This window comes from Neophocaena asiaeorientalis, unplaced genomic scaffold (genome assembly GCF_003031525.2).
Source record: "Neophocaena asiaeorientalis asiaeorientalis breed wild unplaced genomic scaffold, Neophocaena_asiaeorientalis_V1.1 scaffold476, whole genome shotgun sequence".
Lineage (NCBI taxonomy): Eukaryota > Metazoa > Chordata > Mammalia > Artiodactyla > Phocoenidae > Neophocaena > Neophocaena asiaeorientalis.
Genome location: NW_020172178.1, coordinates 8,844,404 through 8,854,094, shown reverse-complemented (window position 1 = coordinate 8,854,094; position 9,691 = coordinate 8,844,404). Strand labels below are relative to the sequence as shown.

At 58.9% G+C, this 9,691-nt stretch overlaps 1 protein-coding gene across 3 annotated transcripts in view; it reads right to left on the bottom strand.

The window, feature by feature from the left end:
- Positions 1–8,516: 8,516 nt before the first annotated feature.
- Positions 8,517–9,691, bottom strand: part of EXOC3L4 (exocyst complex component 3 like 4) — a 12,927-nt gene continuing 11,752 nt past the window's right edge. For all 3 annotated transcript variants that reach the window (XM_024758433.1, XM_024758447.1, XM_024758440.1), the window contains one exon: positions 8,517–9,010. In XM_024758433.1, coding sequence (XP_024614201.1) covers positions 8,818–9,010 — 193 coding nt within the window. In that variant the 3' untranslated portion in view covers positions 8,517–8,817. The remainder of the gene's footprint in view (positions 9,011–9,691) is intronic.

Below are 9,691 nucleotides of genomic sequence, written 5' to 3'. Positions count from 1 at the left end.
GGGGCTGCAGGAAGGAGGGCTCCACCCCTTCTCTCCCTGTAGCCGCAGGGGTGACATTTTTCAGATCTGAACCAACTGGTCACAGTGCCCCTTGACAGGGAGGGTCATTCCAGCTGCTCCCAGTGCATAGATGGGGAGACTAAAGGCCAGAACCCCCCTCCCCCCAAGTTCATCCAGCCAGACAGGGTGACAAGGGCAAGAAGCAAGGGGTCCTGGCCCAGTGCCTCCGTGGCTGCCTGCTGTGGCCTCATTGCGCAATCCCCATGCCTTCCCACCAGGCTTCTTCTTCTAACCCCAAACAGATTGGGAAATCGCTGGAGAATCCAAAGTGCTGTGGGTAATGGGGGGCGGGGACAGTGTCAGGCTCAAAGACCCCACCATCCCCTCAGAGCTCCAGACCCTGGTCTTCAGGGACAGGAAGGATGCTTCACCGGGCAGATGCTGGGCAGCCACCCTCGTCCCCAGCTGCCATGACACCTGCGCTCCCTCTCCATGGCCTCACTGAGCTCCAGGCTGCGGCTAGGGGGTGGGAAAAGCTGCCCACCCCTCCTGTGGCTGCACCAGGCACTTCTTTCCCTGAGTTCAGGCATGAGGGTCAAGCATCACATACGTGAAACCCCCAACTCAAGGGAAATCCTCTGAAAATAGGGCTGCATAGAGGGCCAAGGGGTGTGACTGCCAGTGGGGCCCATAGGGCAGGAGCTATTCTAACCCCCTCTTGACAGATGGGGAGACTGTCCCCAGGAGACCACACTTCCAGAAGGAGCCAAAGGCCAGCCAAGAATTCCACCCTCAGCAGGAAATGAGCATCAGATGCTTGTTGAGAGCGTCCCTGGCCAGCTGCTCTCCCATCCCCCACCTCCCCAGGCGATGGGTCGGGGGGCTGCAGGCCAGTTCCACCTGGCAGGGAGGGCAGCACGCGGGAGCGGACTGGCAGAAGATCCTTCAGGCCAGCCCGGAAGTCAAGTGTGCCAGCACCTGGCCAGGAGCTGTAGTCAGCTCCTTGCATGCAACTCAGGGCTTGGGAGGCCCAGGACACGTGCCTTCCCTCCGCTTGGAAATGACAGATGACTTTTTTTTTTAATTGTGGTAAAATACACATAACCAAATGTACCACTTTGACCATTTAAAATATATAGTTCAGTGGCATGATGTCATACATTGTTATGCAACCGTCACCACCATCCACCTCCAGAATTTTTTCACTTTGCAAAACTGAAGCTCCGTACTCATTAAACACTAACTCCCCCTCGTCACCTTCCCACTAGCCTGGCACCCACCATTCTACTTTCCATCTCTATAAACTTGACTATTCTAAGTAGATCATATAAGTGGAATCAAAAGGATGGTAACTGTCCTTTGGTAACCGGCTTATGTAACTTCACATAATGTCATCAAGGTTCATCCATGTTGTGGCGTGTGTCAGAATGTCCTTCCTTCTTAAGCTTGAATAATGTTTCGTTGTTTATCTTTTCAGCTGTCCATGGACGCTTGGGTTGCTGCTGCCTGTTGGCTGTCGCGAGTAACGCTGCTCTGAGCACGGGTCGACAGCTGACATTTGTCAACAGGTGCCAAGCTCTGTGCTAAGTGCTTTGCATGCACTAACTGATTTCATCAACCTTATGAAATGGGTACTCCTTAATTATCCCCTTTTCACAGATGAGGAAATCGAGGCACAGATAGTTCCAGTCGCGTGGTGGTCAGCGGTGGAGCTGGAAGCCACACAGAAAGCGTTTTGCTGTATTACTTATCCCCTAATGTTGATCAACTGAAATACAGCTTGATGCATTTAAGTCAGACACAAGGAAGGACTGACTGCTGGGCTAGGAAGCTTCGATGCACAAATGGGAGCTTTTACTGCCCTCTACTCCTTTTTCATCTTTGGAAAAGAAAAAAAATTTCCCAATCTCTTTCACGACCTTGTCCAGTCAATTAACCGAGTCTTCACCCTCACCCTGTGGGGCAGCAGGAGGGGCTGACCCAGTCCTGGCAGCCCAACCAGAGAATAATGCAGGCGGTGTGTGTTTAATGTCCTCCCTCTTTTCCCCCTCCCGAAGCTCCCTGGAAGAAGGGTGGGAGGCAGAGGGAGCCCGTTCTGGCACAGGGCTCAGCAGGTGCAAAAGCCGGTGGGGGGATGGGACTGGAGCCAGGGGGCACCAGGAGGACCTGGCTGGCAGGGCGGTGCTGACCGCGGGTGGACTCCTCCTCACGGCCCCGCCAACTTCCCTCTGTGAGATGACTTGCACTTCCCACTGCCCCAGCCCTGGCTCTCAGGGCGCTGCTTCTCCCTTCACTTCTCAGGCGGTCACCTGACCTGGGACCCTTCCTGGAGCCTCTTGTTTCCTGGGGATGTCCCACTCACTAAGAGCGCTGGGCAGAGCCATTGGATCCTCTGTTGACAGGTGAGGAAACTGAGTCCTGGAGAGGTAAGTGAATGCAAAAGCTGAGGCCTTCAGGCTGGCATCTCTGCTGCCACCCAGGCTTCCCCAAAGGGGAAGTCACTTGCTCAGGGTCATTGGCAGCTGCACCTGACCTCGGCCAGAGTCTCCTGACCCCGCTGAGGACCATGGAATGGCCAGGACAGCTGACCAGGCACCACCCTCCCAGGCCAGCCCCTCCCAGGGGGGCACCCATCAGAGCAGGCGTACCCCGGCAGGCAATGCCCCCCAACCCCCAGGCAGCCGTCTACTTGATAACAGCCCCTCCCTTCCTCCCAGGAGGAAGTTAGACCTCACACTCCTTTCTGTGTTTGGCAGATGGGGAAAATGAGGCCTGAGGAGGAAAGGCTTCCTCTGGTGCTCGATGAGCCTGGCCCACTTCCCGTGCTGGAGGTGGGACCACTCGGGAGAAAGCAGGGCCCACTGGGCAGCAGGACCCTAACCCCAGTGGCCTTCTAAGGAGTGTAATGCAGGAGGGCCCCCTGGAGGGATGCCCTTCCAGGGCATCAGGGAATTTCCGTGCCAGCCCCAGTGACCTGGCCTGTTTCCTAAGTGGGCCTGGCTTTTCACAATGGCTTTCAGTGGTGATGCAAGATGGCTAACTTCTCCTCCTAGCCCTTCAGACCCGGGGCTGCCCTGGTCCAGCAGCCTGCGGGCCCTTCTAGACGGCATCATTTCCAGGAAAACAGCCTTACTCCGCATAAAGTCCCACCCAGTGACAGAGGCAGGTCACGTGGCAGGAGCTCTGGTGGGAATCCCAGTGCTCTGTAGAGCCCACCAAGGCTGAAGGGGAGGGGGGGAGCCTGCCCCAAACCGCCACAGGGCCCACCAGTTCCTCAAATCCGGGTGTTGGAATGCCTCCTCATCCGATACCAGGGAGCTCTGCCCTCCTGGACTTTGGAGAAGGAAGGCATGATGGTGGGGCTCGGGCATGGGACCACTTGGACCCTGGGGCACTCCACCACTTACATCTGTGTTTTTGTTTTTTGGCCACGCCTCGGCTTGTGGGATCTTAGTTCCCCAACCAAGGATAGAACCCCGGCCCTTGGCAGTGAAACCACTGGACCACCAGGGAATTCCCACATCTGTGTTTTTAGGCACATTGCTTCACCCTTTGGGACCTCCCAATCCCTTCTGGAAATGGAGCAGACACTTGCTCAGGGGGTTGCCAGGGAAGGCTCCAAGGAGAGAGTGCATATAAATAACAGGAACTGCTACTCGGAGGGAGTGCAAACCCCAGGCCAGGCCCTTATCCAGCACATCAGCATTTTCTCCTGTAATGCTCCCAATTTTACACCAGGAGATAGAGCCCAGAGAGGTGGAGTAACGGCCCAAAGTCACACAGCTAGGAAGGTGCAGAGCTGGGACCCCAGCCCAGAGAGGTCTGAATCCAGAGGCTAATTCTTTTTCTTTTAATTGAAGTATAGTTGATTTACAATATTATATTAGTTTTAGGTTACAACGTGGTGATTCGATATTTTTCCAGATTATACTCCATTTAAAGTTAGTATAAAATAAGAGGTTAATTCTTAACCCCCGCGCCGAATCCTTAGGAAGGAGGAAGGTCATGAATCACAGCACACAGCGCACCCCAGAAACAGCAGGACTTTGCACAGCATTCCTCCTTCCCGCATGCTAAGAGTCCAATATTTGGGGATCCTATCAATCTAAGAGTGTTAGGTTCTCTACCGTCTGCTTTCACAGGGCTCAGGAAAGACTGCCGTCCCCCCAGCACAACTCCCTCCAGCAAAAGCAGGTGCTTCACCAATGCCTGAAATGTCACTATCCCATGGGTGTTCTGTGTATACAGCCCACTGTCCGTGTATATGTCCATGTGTATAGCCACGTATATTGCTTCTTACAAACTCAAGGGTCCTATAAGGAGCCCTCATTGTTTCTGGGAAAGGACACAGGGAGATGGGAATAAGGAGCCGCTCACTGTATATCCTTTTCGTACCTTTTTAATTTTGAGCTATGTGAATGTATCACTAAAACATTAAGGTTAAAAATGAAAACATTTGGGCTTCCCTGGTGGCGCAGTGGTTGAGGGTCCGCCTGCCGATGCAGGGGACACGGGTTCGTGCGCCGGTCCGGGGAGATCCCACATGCCGCGGAGCGGCTGGGCCCGTGAGCCGTGGCCGCTGAGCCTGCGCGTCCGGAGCCTGTGCTCCGCAATGGGAGAGGCCACAGCAGTGAGAGGCCCGCGTACCGCAAAAAAAAAAAAAAAGAAAAGAAAACATTTAACAAATGCATTTTATTATTTTTATTTTTTTAAACATTCATTTATTTATTAAACATTCGGCTGCACCGGGTCGGGTCTTAGCTGTGGCACATGGGATCTTTAGTTGCAGCATGTGGACTCTTAGTTGCAGCATGCCTGTGGGGTCTAGTTCCCTCACCAGGGATCGAACCCGGGCACCCTGCATTGGGAGTGCGGAGTCAGCCGCTGGACCACCAGGGAAGTCCCAACAAATGCATTTTAAAAGCCGCTAATGAGCGGGTGGGTGTATGTGCACCCAGAGGATGGGAATCCCTGGAAGGATGAAGGGTTTTGTAATGACCCCATGGGTCCCAGGAGAGGAGTGGACCCAGAGGTGGGTGTGACCTGTTGAAGTATCAGTCCGCTGCAAGCATTTCACTAGAGCAGGCGCCCAGGGAGGCTGCCCTGAGTCCCTAGAGGCACTCAGCCACGGGGGTGTGACGGCTCCCAGCAACTCCGCCAAAAAGGGCCCTGCGCTGTCACCCAGCGGGCCTGATTCCCCCAGACCTGGAGCTCTGTGGCTCAGCCCTCGTCAGCAGCCCCCTCCGATCATCTGATCGCAGTGCCTGGCACAGGCCCACTGCCCAGTGTTCTGCACCGACTGGCTGGGGAAGGACCGTCCCATCTCCTCCCCCTGGGCCGAGGATGGACAGTGGGCAGACACTGACCTTGGTGGGCGGGGCCTCTGACCTGCTGGAGTTGCCTAAGGGACTCAGGGGTAGCAAAGGAAGGGAGGGGACGGAGAGTGGCCCCGGGGACCCCGCAGCTCCTCTCCCCGCCAGGGCAGCGCTGAAGGGCCCCGCCAGGACCACATCCTAGCCGCTGAGGGTGCTGCCCCTGTGTCTACGGGCCCCATGTGGTCCAGGGCCTGGAAGGAAGGGGCCGGGGTCACCAGGCAAGGAAGGAAGAGGGAGAGGCCGTGTAGGCACGGAGGTGACACGATGACTGCCCCTCGCAGCAAGCCCTTGGTGCCGGGTCTCTTTGGCCGGTGTCATCTACCCCTGAGTTCCCTCACCTACTGGGCGCTCCCTCCCACATTGCAGATAAGGAGACCAAGCTTCAGAGGGGAAAGGGCCCAGGTCACCAGCTGTGGGAGGGCAGCGCTGAGACCTGAACACGCTCAAGCATGGGCGAAGGGCCACAGAGGGCACAAGTCCAGGTGGAGCTAAGGGGGACACCCAGGTCCCTCCTGTCACCCCAGGCTGTCCTTGGGTAATCAGGCTGGGTTCATCCTGTCCTCGGACCCAAGCACCCTGCTTTGGGCAGGCGGCCCCCAAACCCTTTCACTGCCCTCCAGCCTCATCAAGGACCCACAGGCTCAGGGCCAGAGACCAGACGTGACCCTCAGTCCATGAAGGAGCCCCAGGAAACATGGGCACTGGGGGAAGCCAAGCTGAGCCGAAGCGGGAGGAGTAGGGGGCCGTGCGGGGAGAGGGAGTGGCCAGGCAGAGGTGCGACCAGGGGTCAGAGGTAGGGCCCAGGACCCGAGATCTAGGGGCAAACAGGATGTCCTGCTGCACAGGGGAACACAGACACCAGGCAAGGCCCAGGCACTGACAGGCGCTGGCACATTCCAGGAACGCACACACATGTGAACACACATACACACACATGCACACAAGCACACATGTTTCCTTATCAGCCAGTCAACATGGTTCACAAGTCCGGAAGGAGCTCTGAGAGCCAGCCCCCTCCCCCCATGCTTGGCCTGGACAACAGGATGGCCACGGAAGCACTCTGGCCCTTCGCAAGGCCTCATGGGACCTGGTGGGCAGGGGGGTCCTGAGCACAGCCCCCAGGCCCGGGGCAGAACAGCCAATGGCCAGAGCCCTGGACCTGAGCCAGCCCTGGGTCCCCTGTCCTCAGCCCTCCCTCCAGTCTGCAGCCTCCCTGGCTGCACCCCCACAGAAGCTGCCGTCTGGCTTCCTGCTCACCCCAGCTTGGCCTTGGGAAGCTGACCCCAGCCACCAGACTCTGCTGGGCTCACAGGCACATCCACAGGGCACACATACCCAGCGGGCATGGAGGCTCCTGCCGGGAAAGCCCTGACTTCCTGTCTCTGGGCCTGGGTCTCAGCCTAAATCCTTCCCACTGCGACATGAGGAGTCTGCTCAGACCCACACCCCTCCCCAGCCTCCTGTGGGGGCCTTGCCCACTCACCGCCACCATCCACCTCAGGATTCACTGACGGAGTCCCCCACCCCTGCACCCAGCCTCTTCTCGGCTTTTTCTTGCAGATGGTGGCCTGGCCAGACACCTGCGAACATGGGGTCACGGTGGGGCCAGCGCCTGGCTTTACGGCAGGCTCTTAACTTCACTCTCCCCGGCCTGGGAGGCACAGACAGAACCCCTGTTTCACAGCTGGAAAAACTGAGGCACAGAGAGGTGAAGAAACTTGCCTACAGTCTCCTGGCCGGAAAGTGGTAGAGCTGAATCCCCTCCCACCTCTGCAGCCTGGCTTAGAAACCCAGCCCCAGGACCCTCAGCCTGCAGCCAAGGGGCTCAGGCAAGGTCAGGCCTGTCAGGGTCAGGGCGAGGAACAGGGCCTGCAGGAGGGGGCCTCCCTGAGGGGCCTGGGGACTGGGACTCAAATGTGTGAGGGGGTGGCAGGGGCTCCCAGGGGAGAACCTGGCCAGGACCAAACCAGATCAAGGCTTCCTATACCCTCACCCCCCCCCCACCCCCCCGGCCTGAGACTCTCACCCAGACCACTGCCGGCCCCTGGGCTTTACATGTGGGGTCAGGCTGACCTGTCAATCACCTGCCCCTCCCTAGGAAGAGAGGTGCCCCTCCGATACCTCCCCTCTCCCTGGCTGTGAGGATCCCAGGCCACCAGTGCTGGGGCCTGTTGTGAAGCAGTGCCAACCTCCACCCTCCACTGGCCTCAGTTTCCCCACTGACACAAGGACCGCTTGTCAGCGTCAGCACTCACACACCCCGCCCCCGCCCCTGTTCCCGGAGCTTGGGAGCCCCATCCTCTCTGCTTCCTCCTTCCTACCTTGCTCACCCCACCCCCGCTGGATTCCCCACTTGGGAAGATCTGGACACTCCCTCGGCCCCCGGCCTGCCCCACCCCTGGCCAGGTGCCCCCATGGAACAGGCTGCCGCTGGCACCTGTTCCTGCTCCCCCCGGGACCCCGAAAAGGGACTGGGGGGAAAGGCACCTATCGCTGCCTCCGGCCGCATCCTGTCGGTCTCCCCATCTCAGAGCTCAGCCTTCCTGGCAAGCCCGAGCTTACGGACGCAAATGGGTTCCAGAGCAGCCTCAACTGCAGGCTGGAGCCCAATTTCAGTGCCAACTTTTTGTGAGAGGAGAATGAGGAGGGGCGTGCGCGGGGGCGCAGCGGGGTGATCTCCTTGCAGCACCACGTCCAGAGCCGAGACCTGCAGGGGCAACCCCTCATACACACACTCCAGGTTGACACCTGCCCTGCCGCAGCCTACAACTCTCACTGCTGGGAAGTTCCTCTCACAACTAACCCAAATACCTCAAGCTGCAGGACAAGGCTTGGCCTTTTCTTGTCTCCCAGGGCCCAGGCCTGCTTAGAATGGGACAGAGCAGCGCTCACCCCGCTGGGCAAAGCTCACTAGGCACGCGGCACTGGGGGCCCGGGGTCAAAGCCTGGCTTGCTCTGCAGCCACAGGGGTGGGCCTTCCCAGTTCTAGGCCTGCCTCAGTCTCCCCATTGGTACAGTGAGCAGGAAACAGCCATCAGCAAATGGAGTCACCACGGAACTTCTGGCTGGACCCTGGGTGCATGGGAACCCAGACCTCCTGCCTGAAGTCAACTTGGCCTGCCCCTCCTTAGGGAGACACCATTTTCATTCATGTTTATTTTAAAAATAAATACTCTGTTCTTCACTTTCAGACTGGGGTGGCGCTGGACAGTTAGGCAGGGAGGCCTTCCTGGGTGGGCAGTACCGATGGGAACTTCTGACACGCCCGAACCCTCCCCCGCAAATGCCTGAGATGCCTCTCATGGCTGTTCGTTCTGGTCACCAGCCATGCGTGGCTGAGGATGGGAATTCCAGGACCACGGGCTCCTGACTTGGGGCTCAGTGCCTGGGGGAAGGTGGCCAGACCTCCACCTGGGGTCGGCCCCTCTCAGGCCCAGGAGCACTAGATGCAGGTGATGAACACATCCATGGAGGTGGGCACCTCGATCTCCTCGAAGAGCACGTGACCCCCAGCAGCGCCGGGGCCCTCTGCCTTGGCCGTGGCCCTCAGCAGGTCCTGGGCGTGCGTCAGGAGGTGCTGGTTCCGACGGTGGCCCAGTCGGCGCAGCGCTAGAATGGCCAGCACGTGGTCCCGCCTGCAGAGACACGCGGACCCTCACTGCAGACCCAGCAGCTTCGACACCCCAGACCCCGAGGTGAGGAGCACCCTGGGGGCTTGGGCTGGAAGTATGAGTGCACCCCGCATTCCTGGAGCCTGGTCTCAGAGAGACTGAGAATAAGCCTGGAGGAGCCGTGCTCCTGGAAGAGGTGGCTGGGCCTTGAAGGGTGCGAAGCCACGTGGAGCCAGGAGGGCAGGCCTCTGTGGCCTACGCACAGGTTCAAGAAACCTAGTGGATTGAAGGATGCAGCAATGCGGCCACACGGGGGCGGGGCCGGGGGAGCCGCTGGCCTCAGAAAGGAGTCAGGGCCTCCTGCTTCCAGCCCTGTGCAGGGAGCCACAGCCAGGCAGCACACAGAGAGGCAGCATGAGGGTGGGAGGCCTGCGCCCAGTGGCGTCAGGAGCTCCCCCTCCCCTCCCGAGCACCCCAAGAAGCTCGAAGCACCGCCCCACAAGCTAGGGAGGGCAGGCCAGCCCAGGGCAGGAAAACAGGGACAGGCCAGAAGGGAAACCTCGGGCGCTTGGAGGGGAGGGGTGGTCACTGAGGACTGGGGGCCTGGAATTCTCCCCGGGGGGTCGGGGTGCAGGGCAAGGCGGTGGGTCCAGGAAGGAGCTAGGCCGGGGGTTTTCTGCAGTCTCCCCACCCTGGGCTCTCCAA